Below are 17666 nucleotides of genomic sequence, written 5' to 3'. Positions count from 1 at the left end.
ACGTAAAACTGATCTACTAAACCTGTGCAAAGTGGATTGTGTCTGTTAAGTGAGCAGGATAAGACGTGCAATCTGTTTTGCGTCTCTGTCTTCATTAATATGCAAAATATGTGCTGATCATCAAAACGCCCACAATACTGGAAGATGCAAAACGGCACATTCAATGTGATTCATCAACACTCATCGTTTTGGGAGCACTATTTAGCGTTTTATTATAAACACGGGTCAGAAGGAGGTGCAAACTGACAGTTCCACACACGGCTGTGAGAGAGAAATAAATAAAAATATTCGCCATATTGTCTTTTCAGCAACATCCTTTTATAATTTTATAACTGCTGAATTGATTGATTGAAACTTTTTAGTAGATTGCACAGTACAGTACATATTCCGTACAATTGACCACTAAATGGTAACAACCGAATAAGTTTTTCAACTTGTTTAAGTCGGGGTCCACGTTAAATAATTCATGGATGACTTATGGGGCTGATTAAAACAAATTCCATATATGCGCTTTGGTTTCATTTAATGTTTTTTTTTAATGAAGTTCATTTTTTGCCCATTGAATATATATTACTGACATATATTCAATGTGCTATAATCTTCTTGAAGTGTGCATGCTTTTGAGTCTTAAGCACAGTGTAGTGCAGCCTCCCAAAAAAGTGGTGTCAATGTAGATGCACTGCATGACTGCTTCTAAAATGCCCATAAAAAGTAGTACATGTCTCCTGCTTGTTTAAAAACATAGAAAAATGACACATGATAACATGAATGTGCAGTAAATGAGTGCCCCCTATAGTACAAGCAAAATCCTGCACCACTTTTCAATTGTACACACAGTCTTAGTAGATCACATGCAACACGCCCACTAATAGTACACGCTTTCTTGTAGATTGCACACACTGTTTAGCACGAGCTATTTAAATCTTAGTAAATCAGGCCCTTAGTCTATATCAATGGTGTTTCATTTTGCACGTGCAAAGAGAAACACTTATTATGTTTATTATTAAACATATTGAACATCATGTTCAGGTTTTTATAAACAAACATTTATCCACATTACTCCTTTTGTGTTATTAGTGTGTTATTAAACTCCTTCCTGCAAAGTGTGCAGTAGGGTGCACCTATCAATTATTTTAGTAATCGAGTAATCTGTCGATTAGTTTGTTCGATTAATCGAGTACCGTATTTTGCGGAGTATAAGTCGCTCCGGAGTATAAGTCGAACCGGCCGAAAATGCATAATAAAGAAGGAAAAAACATATATAAGTCGCACTGGAGTATAAGTCGCATTTTTTGGGGAAATGTATTTGATAAAAGCCAACACCAAGAATAGACATTTGAAAGGCAATTTAAAATAAATAAAGAATACTGAACAACAGGCTGAATAAGTGTACGTTATATGAGGCATAAATAACCAACTGGTATGTTAACGTAACATATTATGGTAAGAGTCGTTCAAATAACTATAACATATAGAACATGCTATACGTTTACCAAATAATCTGTCACTCCTAATCGCTAAATCCCATGAAATCTTATACGTCTAGTCTCTTACGTGAATGAGCTAAATAATATTATTTGATATTTTACGGTAATGTGTTAATAATTTCACACAGAAGTCGCTCCTGAGTATAAGTCGCACCCCCGGCCAAACTATGAAAAAAAACTGCGACTTATAGTCCAAAAATACGGTAATCGTATAAAAAAACAATGTATAGCCTCAATGTGTATTTTAGGGAAAATAGTTGAAATAAACATATCATCAACATTGAAATTGAACTTTTAACACGTGTGCATTGATTTAAAAAAATGAGACAAAACTCAGCTGTTTGCCTCCGCATAGATCACATAGAGCACCCACGCACCACCGCTCTCATGTTCGCTCTATTACAGCGGTTGTGCGGAAACCATGTTCACCTGTTTAAAGTTCCGGGCACTCCATGCTGTCTGATTTGATCATTTTTAGTAGTTATACTCATTGAACAATTAATGCAATAGAATATCAATTAAAAAAAAAATTCTAATCAATTAATCGTTGTGGCTTTAGTATGCATAATACTTTGTGGGGTTTTTTACGTATTTTATAACTCAAATTTCACACCAAGAAGGTCATCGTGCTGTTTAGTGTCTTCCATATTGACTTGTTTGTTGCACGTGTGTGAGAGTATCACTGCATGAGCGTTCATTAGGTTACAATTTGTAATCAGAGGAATAAAAGTGATACATTCACCTTCAATCCTAAAGTCTGGTGTCTTGTGTTCCTCCAGAGGACATCTTCCCCTGCAAAGCTTGTGGAATCTGGTTTCGGAGCGAGAGGAATCTCCAGGCCCACCTGATGTACTACTGCAGCGGGCGGCAAAGGGAACCTGACACCATCGTTGAGGAGAACGACGGCGGGCCGCACCAGACCTCCAGCGTCTGCCCCTTCCCACAATGCACCAAGACCTTTTCAGGGGCCAGGGCCCTGGAGATGCACCTCAGCACGGCACACAGCGGTGAGTCATGTCTTAATTAGTTTGGTCGGTACCAGACGGCTACATTCAAGCCTTGTCCACACGGAACTACTTTAGCTGGGAACAGGATACAGAATGAGAAATGGCGATATGGTGTGGACGAGCAAACTGTTTTTTTTATAGACGTTCGCATATATCAATGGCTTGTTCCAAGTTTGTCGGTAAAAGAAAAGATGACAGAGAAAATCAGTGATTCCAAGAAAATTGGACTGAATAATTTTTTGCATTTATTCTCCCTCTAACGAGCACAAGACCCGTGTGCTTAATAGCCAGGAGACTCTTGATGTTATGAAGTTGTCCAATTTAAAATGGCATTATTACACAACGCACGACGGGCATTTCTTTGATATTCAGAGGTGAGAACAAAATGATATGCAGTGAACAGTCAGAATAATATTTTTTGGCCAAGTATGTTTAACACACAAGGAATTTGATTGAAAAATGCAACAACTATGAAGCTGCAAGTAAGAATCTTGTCACATGCAACAACACAAATCCGTGCTCAGATGCAGAGATAATAAAAGAATCCATGAATGAAGTGATGGACGCAAACAAAAAAAAAAGGAAATGAAAGCTAAAATGAAGAGCCCCTCACACCTCCATCAAATTCCAGAACAACCACAGCAAATATTTGAATATTATCGTATTATTGCTTGTTACCTGACCTAAGAAAAGGACCACTTTGATTTTTTTACCGTATTTTTCGGACTATAAGGCGCACTTAGAATCCTTTCATTTTCTCAAAAAGGGACAGTTCGCTTTATAACCCGGTGCGCCTAATGTACGGCATAATTCTGATTGTGCTTACTGACCTCGAAGCAATTTCATTTAGTACATGGTGTAATGATAAGTGTGACCAGTAGATGGCAGTCACACATAAGAGATACGTGTAGACTGCAATATGACGCCAGTAAACACCAACATTTTAAATGTTCCATTGAGAATATAGAACATTACACACGGCGCTCAAAAATCTGCCAAAATGTTTGTAGTACGACTTCAGTAAGCTATGAAGCCGCACCTCTTGATGGATTGTCGGCGCATTAAACATACGAGTATTATTATGGTGTGTGTGTGTAAGGACCACAAAATGGCACCTATTAGCAGACATATTACCTGGCATTTTGTTTCGCAATATTATACAAAACCAACTTTTCTTACCTTCTGGTACCTGCTGATGTGTATTTGGGATCTGCATAAGTCCTGAAAATGTGCGCGCGTCCGCAATTGTAGTCCGTGCCGACACTGTAGTCGATAAGCTTCTTCTTTTTCTCTATCTTCTTGTTATGGAACATTCATCCTCCGCTGTTGCCATTTCTAATATAAAGTAGTGTAAAGTTATTACTTATATCTGTCAGTAAACTCGCTATCAAAGCGCTAAAAACTGTAGTGAGTTTACATTATTTACCCAAGGAACTTTAGTTATTAGAGAGTTCCGGTCGGACGGTTTTTCACGGGACACATTTCCTGTGTTGTTGTTGTTTCCGGATGAGAAGATGCTGCTCTGTTATTGATTTAAGTAAAGTCTGAATGTCATTAAAACAGTTAGTTCCATCTTTGGACACTTCTTCCACTCCCGTCCTTGCACGCTACACCGCTACAACAAAGATGGCGGGGAGAAGACGCTGTCGAAGGTGGGCCACGTAAATAAGACCGCCCACAAAACGGCGCATCCTGAAGAGACACTCAGAAAGCGACTTGAAGATGGTGTGTAAAACATAATCTATGCAACACTTTCACCAAAGAACCACCATCACATGTTATGTAGACCACAAGGAAGTGTTAAGTTTAAAAAAAAATCATAATATGACTCCTTTAATGCGCCCTATGTGTGTGCCCTATGGTCCGAAAAAAACTGTATATATTATGGGCTTTCAAGATTTGAGTAAACCTGGTGTAAAGTGGTAAAAAGCTGAAACGTGAATTTAAATAAGTTAACATAACACAAAGATTAGTCTTCACATGTTTTAAAGGAGTCATATTATGATTTGTTTCTACATTTAAAACACTTCCCTGTGGTCTACATAACATGTGATGCTGTTACTCTGCTCAACATGTTGCATAGATTATGTTTGACAGATCATCTTCAAGCTGCATTCTGGCCGTCTCTTCAGGATGCGCCGTTTTGTGGGCGGGTCTTACTTACCTGCCTCCTCTTCAACTGCGTCTTTTTCATCGTCAGCCATGTTGTATTTTTAGTGCCACCATATGCAGTCTGCTGGCAGATATAAGTTAGAACTATATTCTACCTTGTATTAGAAATGGCAACAGTGGAGAATGCAATGTGCATGTACGAGCCAGTCTGCCCCACAACAAGAAGGTAGAGAAAAAGAAGGAACACGGTGACGCGTGCAAGGCATTATGGGTATATTTACGTTATATATGGATAATTCGGGCACGTCACAGGTTGTACAAATTCCAAAGGGACCGTTTGGAGGATGTATGAAGGAAGGCAAGATTGTTTAAAAAAATATCTCCACCATGCCTCCATGGTTTGATTCCTGCTCAGTGGCCTTGTGGTTAGAGTGTCCGCTCTGAGGTCGGTAGGTTGTGAGTTCAAACCCCGGCCGAGTCATACCAAAGACTATAAAAATGGGACCCATTACCTCCCTTACTCAGCATCGAGGGTTGGAAGTGGGGGTTAAATCACCAAAATGATTCTCAAGCGCGGCCACCGCTGCTGCTCACTGCTCCCCTCCCTTCCCAGGGGGTGGAACAAGGGAATGGGTCAAATGCAGAAAGTAATTTCACCACACCTGGTGGTACTTTAACTTTTCGGGACTCATGCAGATCTCAAATACACAAAAAAAGTTGGTTTTACATAAAAGCTCCCTTTTAATTCTAATCGGGCCCTCACACTGTCTGCTAAAAAGAATGCAATGGAGGGCCCCTGATCTAATCTGTTGCCATGGCAATGATGTTTTGAAGGAAGTTATTCCAATGTCTGTGTCTGCTTACAGCACCACCTGTGGTGAGGCATTGTACTACATCATTTTCACCCATTGATGTGTTCCTGGTGACAGGTTTTCAATCTGACTAAAGAAAGCAAACATTCCTGTGTGGTCAGAACCTGAAATGTGTTTTAACCTAACGGAATAAAGTCCTCCTGCTGTCAGCGATAGACCTCCTTTGACGAATACGACCCGAGCGTGCGGGGATATCTCCTTGGCGTAACGTGTGGCTATTTGATGGTTGCAACAGTTAACTGTAAAGCAGAAGTGGGAGGCGAGATTCTCAGCTTGTCTCTTTTATCTCCTTCACAGGTGTCAAAATGGAAGAGAGCCTCCCTCCTGGCACCAGCTTGAAATGCACAATCTGTAACTACACGGCAGAGTCTCTTATTACATTCCAGCATCACATCATGTCTCACCTGTCACAGGCGGCCTTCAGATGCAATCACTGCCATATCAGCTTTCAGAGCCACAGGGAACTCTTACAGCATCAGGACTTACACGGACATGGCAGCAAACTTCACAGGGAAGGCGACGCCACCGAGCATTCCCCCCGGGGGTCCGAGGAAAGCCTCCAGCAGCAGCAGCAGGCCGGCGCCGAGCTCGCCAACAGGAAGGACGCTCTGCTGGGAAGCCCCAAAGGGGTCCTCAGCAAGGAGACCGGCGCAGACGGAGAGGCGGACAAGGCTGAGAAGAAGTCCATGCTGTCGGCTCAGAAGGGAGACGCTCACCCGGGCAGCAAAGCCAGTTTCTCCTACACTCGGATCAAGTCGGAGCCTTCCAGTCCCCGTCTGGCTTCCTCCCCCGTGCAACACAACATGCCCACATTCCCCATGGGCCCCTTCTTGTCTCAGTTCGCCTTCTCCCAAGACATTTCCGTGGTCCCGCAGGCGTCGGAGATTCTCGCTAAAATGTCGGAGCTGGTTCACAGGCGGCTACGTCACGGAGGGAACAGCTACCCCCCGGTCATCTACAGCCCGCTCATGCCCAAAGGGGCCACCTGTTTTGAATGCAATATCACCTTCAGTAACCTGGACAACTACCTGGTCCACAAAAAGCACTACTGTAACAGCCGCTGGCAACACATGGCAAAGTCCCCCGACTTCTCGGCGCTGTCCGACAAGGTCCCCGAGGCGGTGAGTCCCAACGCGTCTGTGGGCATGTTGAGCGGATGCCACCCCGCCGAAGCCGACGGTCACCTCATGCAGTCGGCGTGTCTAAACTCCAGCGTGTTGGACATGATCAAAGGGCCCGAGAAGGATCTGTCGGGACAGGTGAAGAAGGTCCCTACACCCACGGGGACCGAGGAGAGGCTGAACGGGAAGCAGCTGGAGGGAAAGAGTCCGAGCACCGGTTTAGTCGAGAGCGACAACGACCCCAACAAGACCACCTGCAGCGCCTGCAACATCACCTTCAGCCGCCACGAGACCTACATGGTGCACAAGCAGTACTACTGCGCCACTCGCCACGACCCACCCATGAAGCGCATGTCCTCCAACAAGGTGCCGTCCATGCAGAGGACCATGAGAACTCGGAAGCGCAGAAAGATGTACGAGATGTGTCTCCCCGAGCAGGACCTCCAGAGGCCCCCCATGGGACAGCCGGGTTACCTCGGGGTCCCTGCGATGAATCCCTGCACGTCACAGGAAGCCGTGGACGGCCTCGGAGACCGTTTCCACCCACGCTGTGACATCTTTCCGGGTATGGTACCCAAACACCTGGAGGCCTCTCTGACTGGCACGAAGCCGGTTTTGGCCCCCAAGTGCAACGCGGCGGAGCCCCAAGAGTTGGACACGCCCATCGATCTCAGCAAAAAGTGTTCGCCAGTCTCTGACAAGACATGTAGCTCCCCTAAAAGACTGTTGGACTACCACGAATGTGCCGTGTGCAAGATCAGTTTTAACAAAGTGGAGAACTATTTGGCGCACAAACAGAACTTTTGCCCGGCTACAGCAGCCGCCGCTGCCGCCGCCGCCGCTCAGAAGTCACAAGGGCCTCATCAGCAGCAGGAGCCTGTCAGTATGGACACGAGTGTGTTCCCTGAGGTGAAGAGCGAAGGCAATAACACTGATGAGGCGTTCGATAAGAGCCCGAGTAAATGTGAAAAAAACCTCAATGGGAAGGCGCTGGTGCAGAATGGAGGCGTCTTCCCTCCCGGTCTCAAGCCTTTTGCCGAACCTCAGCTGATCCCGTCGAAAGATGACAACAAGAACATGTATCTGCCCCACTGCCTTTACCCTGGAGCAATAAAGAAGATGAAAGGTCCGGAGCAAATATCGCCGTACTTTGGGATAAAGCCATCCGATTACGTGGGTGGAGGGGCAGCGGTGCAGGGGGAGGCCAGCGAACAGGAGCAAGGGGTCAACGGAGGAGGAGTAGGAGGTGCAGCTGAGGCGGCACAAACCCAACAACCCGCTGCTAACGGCTGCCCCCATCCTGGCAAGGAGCCTCTACCGCTGCTGCCCAAAAACCGAGGCATGGTCATCGTCAACGGCGGGCATAAGCCGGAAGAACGTTCCAGCTCGGCGCCGCAACAAGAGACCCAGCCTCAGCCGGACGGCCCGGCCCCTAACCCTTCACCCACGTGGACCCCCGAGAACCCCGCCGACTCCAACGAGAACATGTCACCTTCCTCCAAGTCCCCGACCGAGGAGGCAGCCCCCACCGCCAACAAAGGGGTGAACGGTTCCGGAAGTAGCAAGTACTGTCGCCTGTGTGACATCCAGTTCAACAACCTGTCAAACTTTATCACTCATAAGAAGTTTTACTGTTCATCACATGCTGCGGAGCATGTGAAATAAGAAGAGCTCTTCCTCCACCCCAACCTTCCGCTCCCATATTTAACCCCCTCCTTTGTTTTGGTACACTGTTTGTGTCTGGAATAGTGCATCATGCAGTGCTAAAAACTGCTTGTGGACAATCAAGAGAAGCTTCTCCTTTTCATCGTTTTAAGACTGAAACATGCAAAAACCGTCGGTTCGACTATAAAAAGAGAAATGAATCAAGAATAATATCGGTGCCACTTTCACCTTAATTTATTTCACAATCAGTATTAATGAGTAGTGACTTTAATTTAAATTCAAATGAAATTTATATCAGAGTTGTTTGTAATGTTCCTGTATAGTCATTCTTGTGTAGCACACATATTGTTTACATTGTAACGTAGGCTCAATGAAACAATAAAACAAAGAGATGCATTTTAGACACAAAAATAGCGACTGAGGCACTTGTGTATTCTTATTTGCTGTAACAAATTCACTATATGCCCTAAATGTCGCCCTTTCACATTTGGCATATTCCCATGGCTTTGCATTCATATGTGGCTGTTTGTCCCCGTCTTTTTACTTCAAACCGATGTTGGTGTTTTCATAAAGATGGCAGCAATCTTGTACAGTACTCCTCTTTCTGTTTCATGATACACTTTGCTCTCCCTTTTGGAACATTTGCTCTCAATGCAATACTTTGTAAATGAGGGAACATTACTGAAAGCAGTATTATCAACTGGGGACTGTGCATATAAATATTTGTAACCCTTCTGGGTGCAAAAAAAAAAAAAAGACAAGAATTAGGTTTATTGCTGACGAACAAGGTGGGGGGGAGGTCAGTGGGAATACTGATGATCATTCCAATGTCCTGAACATGTTTCTTAAAATGTTGTTGCTATGCATGTATATGGATGGAATTGAATTCCAAATCTGTTGGACATTTTTATTTTGATGTGGTGTCATAATTAAACTTAAATCCTCAGGATGAAATGTTGATGTCAGCTCTTTCTTTCACATCAGTGGAGCAAAGTAAGGAAATGTGCAAGTATGAGCACTCGGGATGCGTACTGAGTTTGGTACTTTTACAGGTACCGACCAAATTTCGTCGATACCGATTTACATGAAATCAAAAGGTACCAAAGTTTGGTACCTTTTGTTGCATGTGAAGTCACGTCAGGTTGCAGCCGTATTGATAGCAGACGTCATTTAGGTAATGTTGTAATTTCCCCTGCCAACAAAGCAAGCATGCCAGGTAGAAAGCACTCAAAAGTTAGGCTCCAGCTCGATGCTACTTTACATTGAAAATGCCATTGGCATGGTACTGATTAGCATTGGCGATTTTACATGGCAAGTTCAACACCTAATGAAAACTAACACAATGATGCATGTTACAATTAAACAGCCGTTGTTTAGTAAGTACTAAACTTACAGTATAAACACGTTGTAGGGCTCAACAAAAACACTAGTACTTCCTGACTACGGCAACTGGGACTGTACGGTATACTGGTACTAATAAAGTTCTGCGGTACAAATGAATCAAAAACTGCACGAGCTTGCCTCTGAATAATACTGCTACTTTTTTTTTTTACGGACCTTTGCTGGTAAACAAGCAAAGGCGCACGTTAGACAATGGACACTCAAGGAGTACTTACAAGCAGACACAGTGTGGAGACAGAAGAGGGAGAACGGACGTATTTTGGCTGAAAAACTAACGATAAAGTTGAAGCTATAAACACTGAAGCGCCCTCTGCAAAGGGTGCTTTAAAACTTGGCTAGCTAGCCGTTGACGATGACCATACTTAGCTACTTCTAAATCACTAATCAGCCTCCATGGCGACAAATAAAGTAAGTTTCTTCCAAGAATCATCCCTGCAGGACAAGGAGTAACTAAACATGCTTCACTACACACCAAAGGAGGATGCAGTAGCTAACCGCTAACAGCAAGCTAGCGCTCCTGAATGTAAACAAATACCATGGACTCCATACTCGCATCGACTCGCGTGACAACAGCAGGTGTTAATGTGAAGTGTAGTAAACTATATTTATATAGCGCTTTTCTCTAGTGACTTAAAGTGCTTTACATAGTGAAACCCAATATCTAAGTTACATTTAAACCAGTGTGGGTGGCACTGGGAGCAGGTGGGTAAAGTGTCTTGCCCAAGGACACAACGGTGACTAGGATGGCGGATGCGGGGATCGAACCTGGAACCGTCAAGTTGCTGGCACGGCCACTCTACCAACCGAGCTATAACGCCCCACCAATTCAATGTGAATAGAGGAAGTGAACAGCAATGTCTTTGCTTCAGCGAAAAAGAAGCAAATACTTATTAAAATGTTTTCCGATGTGTTTGTTGGCGTAAAAAATAATCACCAAGTAATAACATTAGGAAAAAATCCAACAAAAGTAGTATTAAAGCAAAACTTTCGGTATCAGTCATCACTATTGGTCACTCACTCTCAGGAAAACACTGCCCCTAGTGGGAATTGCAGTTGAAGACTGACTACGCTGAAGCATAATGAAGACTTCATGTAAACAACTCCACTCCTTAGAAGTGTACACATAAGGTTAATGAATCAAAACGAGTGTCATTCTTCAAATATGTGCAAATGATTAAATATAGAATCTGACTCAGTCTGACAAAACATGAATTCCACGTACGTTGCCTCTTGGTCATAACATGCTCTCATATTAGGACACAGACTTTGGCCTTTCCAATGATAAGAAGACATTTTTGGCAGCAATAACAACCTCAAAAATAGGACTTTTCAGACAGCAAGCTGAATACCCTCCAGTCGTGTTCAATTAAAGCTCCCAATAGAGCAAGAAAGTTTAAAAAACGTTTTGTAGATTATCTCTACATTACGCTGGAGGAAAAAGTCAAAAGGATGACTTCGACAATTCTAGAACATTCCAACAAGGTGTCATTTATTTACTTGGCCATGTTTGTCTTGTCGCTGGTTGACGAGCGTCCTCAGGTGCTGGATGATGGCAGATGGCTTGGTGTAGATCATTCGACGGTCTCCTCCTTTAATGTGAAGGTGATTGGCTGACGGGTAGGACTCCTCCAGAAACTTCTTTTGAAGCGTGGCTACCATCTGGTGCGAGGATTTATTCGAAGTGCAACATTACTCTCAGCGTACCGCAGCTAATAAAAGGCCTGACGCAGGTGCGCAGGAAACGTGCTCACTTGATTTAAGTGCTGTGGGATCTGCTGGTCGAAGGAATCCCCTGTGATCACGCTGACTGACGTCCTGCTGGAGAGGGGCTTGTATTTGGTGATGTCCCTTTTAGAAACAAACACAAATGGTCTTTTCTCCTTCCTGTGGGATTACATAACTCACCTTCCAGCGACGTTTACCTCACTTGTGCTGCACTCTCATTGAGAAAGTAGTGCTCGTCCACAGCACTGCTCTGATGGGCGGGGTTACTCAGCAGGTATTTCTGGGGAAAACATCAACATAGAATCAGTGAGGGGTCTAGTTTCACTGGCGCCCTGGGCGAGACCCCTTTGTGTCTGTGCCCAACAGGTGCAAGTGTGCCTACTCAACACAGCAGGGGTGACAATTCACCACAAAGATTAAAGGGGGGCTGCACTTTTTTTTGGAAGTTTGCTCATCATCCAAAATCCTTATGCGAGACAACACTTTCCATTTTCTGTGCATTCAAAATAGTAAAAAACTGCCCGTAAGAGGCAGCTAACAATGCAGTGCAACCGGAAAGTATTCACAGCGCTTCAGTTTTCCCACATTTTGTTATGTTACAGCAAGGGTTGTACGGTATACCGGTATTAGTATAGTACAGCGATACTAATGAATCCTATTCGGTACTATACCGCCTCTAAAAAGTACCGGTCCCCCCACCCCCCGTCGTCGTGACATTGCTGGTTTACAAGCAGAGGAGCATGTTCGGCACACGGAGTAATTACAAGCAGACACAGTGTGTAGACAGAAAAGGGAGAACGGACGCATTTTGGCTTAAAAACTAACGATAAAGGTGAAGATATAACACTGAAACTAAGATATGGCTAGCTAGTTAGCAGTTAAAATCCAGCAGCAGTCTGCGGCGTTTTAGCTACTTCTAAATCACTAATCCTCGCCTCCATGGCGACAAATAAAGTAAGTTTCTTACAAGTATCATCCCTGCAGGACGAGGAATAGCTAAACATGCTTCACTACACACCGTAGCTCACTGAATGTAAACAAACGTCATTGGTGGATCTACACCTGACATCCACTGTAATGATACCAAGTACTGGAGCATATATAGTCGATACTACTATGATTACATCAATATTTTTTAGCATCACAAAATCTTCTTTCCTTTTTTTAAAATGTGTATTATGTTTATAAACTCAGGAAATATGTCCCTGGACACATGAGGACTTTGAATATGACCAATGTATAATCCTGTAACTACTTGGTAGTGGACTGATACCTACATTTGTGGTATCGTCCAAAACTAATGTAAAGCATCCAAACAACAGAAGAATAAGTGATTATTACATTTTAACAGAAGTGTAGACAGAATATGTTAAAAGAGAAAGTAAGCTGATATTAACAGTTAATGAACAAGTAGATTAATAATTCATTTTCTACCACTTGTCCCTCATAATTTTGACAAAATAATAGAATGGAAAATATGTTACTGCATACGTCAGCAGCTAAATTAGGAGCCTTTTCGGCTTCCTCCCACCTCCAAAGACATGCACCTGGGGATAGGTTGATTGGCAACACTAAATTGGCCCTAGTGTGTGAATGTGAGTGTGAATGTTGTCTGTCTGTCTGTGTTGGCCCTGTGATGAGGTGGCGACTTGTCCAGGGTGTATCCCGCCTTCTGCTCAAATGCTGCTGAGATAGGCTCCAGCACCCCCCGGGACCCCAAAAAGGACAAGCGGTAGAAAATGGATGGATGGATGTTTGATTACCGTATTTTTCGGACTATGAGTCGCTCCGGAGTATAAGTCGCACCGGCCGAATAAAGAAGAAAAAAAACATATATAAGTCGCACTGGAGTATAAGTTGCATTTTTGGGGGAAATTTATTTGATAAAACCCAACACCAAGAATAGACATTTGAAAGGCAATTAAAAATAAATAAAGAATAGTGAACAACAGGCTGAATAAGTGTATGTTATATGAGGCATAAATAACCAACTGAGAACGTGCCTGGTATGTTAACGTAACATATTATGGTAAGAGTCATTCAAATAACTATAACATATAGAACATGCTATACGTTTACCAAACAATCGGTCACTCCTAATCGCTAAATCCCATGAAATCTTATACGTCTAGTCTCTTACGTGAATGAGCTAAATAATATTATTTGATATTTTACGGTAATGTGTTAACAATTTCTGAGTATAAGTCGCACCCCCGGCCAAACTGAAAAAAACTGCGACTTATAGTCCGAAAAATACGGTACTTACTACTAGAGGACAATTTGTCTCGTATGTTCACTATTTTATTTAAGGACAAACTTGTAATAAGAAACATATGTTTGATGTACCGTAAGATTTTTCGTTAAAATAAAGCCAATAATGACATTTGTTGTGGTCCCCTTTATTTAGAAAAGTATTGAAAAGTACCAAAAAGTATCGAAATACATTTTGGTACCAAAATATTAGTATCGGGACAACACTAGTTACAGCCTTATCCAAAATGGAATACATTTTGTCCTCAAAAATTCTACACATAATACCTCATAATGACATTGTGATAAAAAGGTATTTATTAGAAATATAACACAAAGAAATCACACAGAAATCACATTCACACTGTGAATACTTCCCGGATGCACTGCAACGGGGATATAATCTATTCCGTCTACAACGCCCTCTAAAAACATCCAACACTGTTTTATATACATGCTGCCAGTATATATGTCATGTCAAAACAGGCACATTCATTATGACATGTAATTAATACAATACTTTGCTCATTTTTAGCATAACCAAACCTTCTTTCTTGGGTGCATCAGGGTCAACAACAACATAGAGAGCCCTTTCTGTGTTTGCTACCACTGATGATAGCCGTGGAGCATTATCATCCAGCACTATTGCTACACGTTTCACATAAGAACATAAAACAGTGACTTATAATATCTGCTTTCACTGGGATGCCAACTGGTGGGATGTATGTATCTTTCAGCACTTATGCTCTCCTTGAGCTGCAAAATTCGGAATAATCCTCACCCCTCAAATAGAACATTTTCTAGTGACGTTGCGATGGTTTTGTGCTGCATTCCATTTGTTAAGAGCCAAGCTGAGAGCCATATAGGATCGAGTTGGTAGCGTGTTGCCCCAACCTTCTACTATACAGGTGAGAGATGCATGATTCAGAACCCTTCCTAACTCAAAGGCAAAACAGTAGCAGCAGCAGCTCAAGCATCTTCTTCTTGTTCCTTTTCAAATGACGGGTCACCACCAACACTATTATCAGCTCAAGATAGGAGTAGTTAGTAGCTGGCTACAGGAGCAGTGTTAGCAAGGCAATGTGTCACGATGCCAGGAAAGTAGTGCCTATGTGTTAGCAATGTCGCTACAACTTGGTTAATATGCTGGTCACTGCATGTATTGTAAATGGAATATTGTTAGTGTTTGATTATGTTTTTTTAGAGGGCTTTACAGGCGGAATAGATTAATCCCTTTATTGTTCCCTGCACTCTGTAAGCAGTTTTTCAATATTTACGACACACAGAAAATAGGAAAAAAACTTTGACTCACACAGGGATTGGGGATGACAACATTGCAATAGGTTACGGACACTGACCCACAACCCTGCATATGCGCATGCGTTTGAATCTGAAGAATGTGGAAATGTAATTGCACATGCAGAGCATGCATCCCTTTTAACAACACTGTATTTTTTTTGTTGTCATTTATTATACATGTTTCATACAACAAACTGTCTATCAAACAAATGTACGACATATTAGGTGTCATGTGAGGATGTGTCGCAAGGCATACTTTTGGTTTCCCAGGCAAAAAATCATAAAGTAATAAATCATTAATTTGATTGTTTGTAGTATGAAACATGTACAGTATATTAAATGACAAAACACAAAAATATAGCATTGATTAGTGTAACAATTGTGCTCACCAATTACATTTCCGCATTCCTTAGATATATGTGCATGTGCAGATGCAGGGGGCACGTGAATTCTAACATGGAGAAAACCAGTACCGGTACTCATTACATCACTAGTATAGTCACATATTTGTCCCTTTCTTCTTTCACCTCAACCTGGTCCCCAAATACTAATGCTGTGTGTGAATGCATAAAAAAAGAAATAACAATAAAAAAATAAAAAATAAAAAAAGATTGCATAAAGACCACAGCTTAATAAATCCACCCAGTTTGACAAAATGCAGTGTTCTTTAAAGGGAAATGCACTTCCATCATCATTCTATATACAGTTAGGTCCATAAATATTTGGACATTGACACAATTTTCAGTATTCCAGCTCTGTACAACACCACAATGGATTTGAAATGAAACAATCAAGATGTGCTTTAAGTGCAGACTTTGAGCTTTAATTTGAGGGTATTTACATCCAAATCAGGTGAACGGTGTAGGAATTACAACACATTTTATATGTGCCTTCCACTTTTTAAGGGACCAAAAGTAATTGGACAATTGGCTACTCAGCTGTTCCATGGCCACGTTTGTGTTATTCCCTTGTTTTTTTTTCATTTATTTCATTTACAAAGAGCAGATAAAAGGCCTAGATGGCATTTCAAGTGTGGTATATTCATTTGGAATCTGGGAAGGTCATCTCTTAATATGATGTCCAAAGAGCTGTCACTATCAGTGAAGCAAGCCATCATTAGGCTGAAAAATCAAAACAAAGCCATCAGATAGATAGCAAAAACATTAGGTGTGGCCAAATCAACTGTTTGGTACATTCTTAAAAAGAGAGAACACACTGGTGAGCTCAGCAACACCAAAAGACCTGGAAGACCACAGAAAACAAGTGTGGTGGATGACAGAAAAATCCTTTCCCTTGTCAAGAAAAAGCCCTTCACAACAGTTGGCCGGATGAAGAAAAGTCTCCAGGAGGTACGTGTATCTGTGTCCAAGTCAACAATTAAGAGAAGACTTCACCAGAGGAAATACAGAGGGTTCATCACAAGGTGTAAACCATCGGTGAGCCTCAAAAACAGGAAGGCCAGATTAGAGTTTGCCAAGAAACATCTAAAAGAGCCTGTGCAGTTCTGGAACAACATCTTATGGACAGATGAGACCAAGATCAACTTGTAGCAGAATGATGGAAAGAGAAGAGTATGGAGGAGGGAAGGAACTGCTCAAGATCCAAAGCATACCACCTCATCAGTGAAGCATGGTGGTGGTAGTGGCATGCATGGCTGCCAGTGGATCTTGATCTCTTATATTTATTGATGATGTGACAGCTGACAAAAGCAGCAGAATGAATTCTGAAGTGTTTGGGGCAATATTATCTGCTCATATTCAGCCAAATGCTTCAAAAGTCATTGGACGGTGCTTCACAATGCAGATGGTCAATGACCCCAAGCATACTGCGAAAGCAACCAAATAGTTTTTTAAGGCAAAGAAGTGGAATGTCCTGCAATGGCCAAGTCAATCACCTGACCTGAATCCAATTGAGCATGAATTTCACTTGCTGAAGACAAAACTGAAGGGAAAATGCCCAAAGAACAAGCAGGAAGTGAAGACAGCTGCAGCAGAGGCCTGGCAAAGCATCACAAGGGACCAAACCCTGCGTCTGGTGATGTCTATGTGTTCCACACTTCAGGCTGTCATTGACTGCAAAGGATTTGCAACAAAGTATTAAAAAATGACAATTTTATTTATGATTATATTAGTATGTCCAATTACTTTTGGTCCCTTAAAAAGTGGAAGGCACTTATAAAGTGGGTTGTAATTCCTACACCGTTCACCTGATTTGGATGTAAATACCCTCAAATTAAAGGTCAAAGTCTGCACTTAAAGCAGATCTTGATTGTTTCATTTCAAATCCATTGTGGTGTTGTACACTGCTGGAATACTGAAAATTGTGTCAATGTCCAAATATTTATGGACCTAACTGTACATGCTGTAACTATACATGTAATGTAGTAACAGGCACATTTATAATAACATTTAATATTTATGTATTTTGATCATTTTAAGCATACAGCGGGGCACTAATTTAAAAAACCCGTCACTTGACATTCCATTGACAACAACACTGATTATTACTCACTGCAGACTTTATGAGAGCCAACACACATAATAGGACATCGCTTACTGTATAATGTCTGCTCTCATTAGGATGCCGACTGCTCAGATGTTCGTATATTCCCATTTAGATGAATGACTCATAATCCTCGCAAAGAAAAAAGGGGGGTGGAACCAAACAACTTTTTATGTCTTTCTCGCCATTTCTGGGTCTAAATTGGGTGCCAAAGTTGACCAACTT

General features: G+C 42.2%; 2 protein-coding genes across 4 annotated transcripts in view; one reads left to right on the top strand and one right to left on the bottom strand.

Moving 5' to 3' along the window:
• Window positions 1-9218, top strand: part of zfpm2a (zinc finger protein, FOG family member 2a) — a 321980-nt gene extending 312762 nt beyond the window's left edge. The window contains exons 7-8 of the mRNA XM_061949110.2: window positions 2267-2494; window positions 5776-9218. Of these exons, the coding sequence (XP_061805094.2) occupies window positions 2267-2494; window positions 5776-8264 (2717 nt within the window). The 3' untranslated portion in view covers window positions 8265-9218. The remainder of the gene's footprint in view (window positions 1-2266; window positions 2495-5775) is intronic.
• A 1909-nt stretch (window positions 9219-11127) lies between these two features.
• The window catches only part of LOC133592133 (uncharacterized), a 37613-nt gene continuing 31074 nt past the window's right edge, over window positions 11128-17666 (bottom strand). For all 3 annotated transcript variants that reach the window (XM_061944684.2, XM_061944700.2, XM_061944692.2), the window contains 3 exons: window positions 11588-11670; window positions 11417-11513; window positions 11128-11324 (listed from right to left, as the gene is read on the bottom strand). In XM_061944684.2, coding sequence (XP_061800668.2) covers window positions 11151-11324; window positions 11417-11513; window positions 11588-11670 — 354 coding nt within the window. In that variant the 3' untranslated portion in view covers window positions 11128-11150. The remainder of the gene's footprint in view (window positions 11325-11416; window positions 11514-11587; window positions 11671-17666) is intronic.

This window comes from Nerophis lumbriciformis, linkage group LG04 (assembly GCF_033978685.3).
Source record: "Nerophis lumbriciformis linkage group LG04, RoL_Nlum_v2.1, whole genome shotgun sequence".
Taxonomy (NCBI): domain Eukaryota; kingdom Metazoa; phylum Chordata; class Actinopteri; order Syngnathiformes; family Syngnathidae; genus Nerophis; species Nerophis lumbriciformis.
Note: the sequence above shows the minus strand (reverse complement) of the source record. Positions and strands in the feature narration are given on the sequence as shown.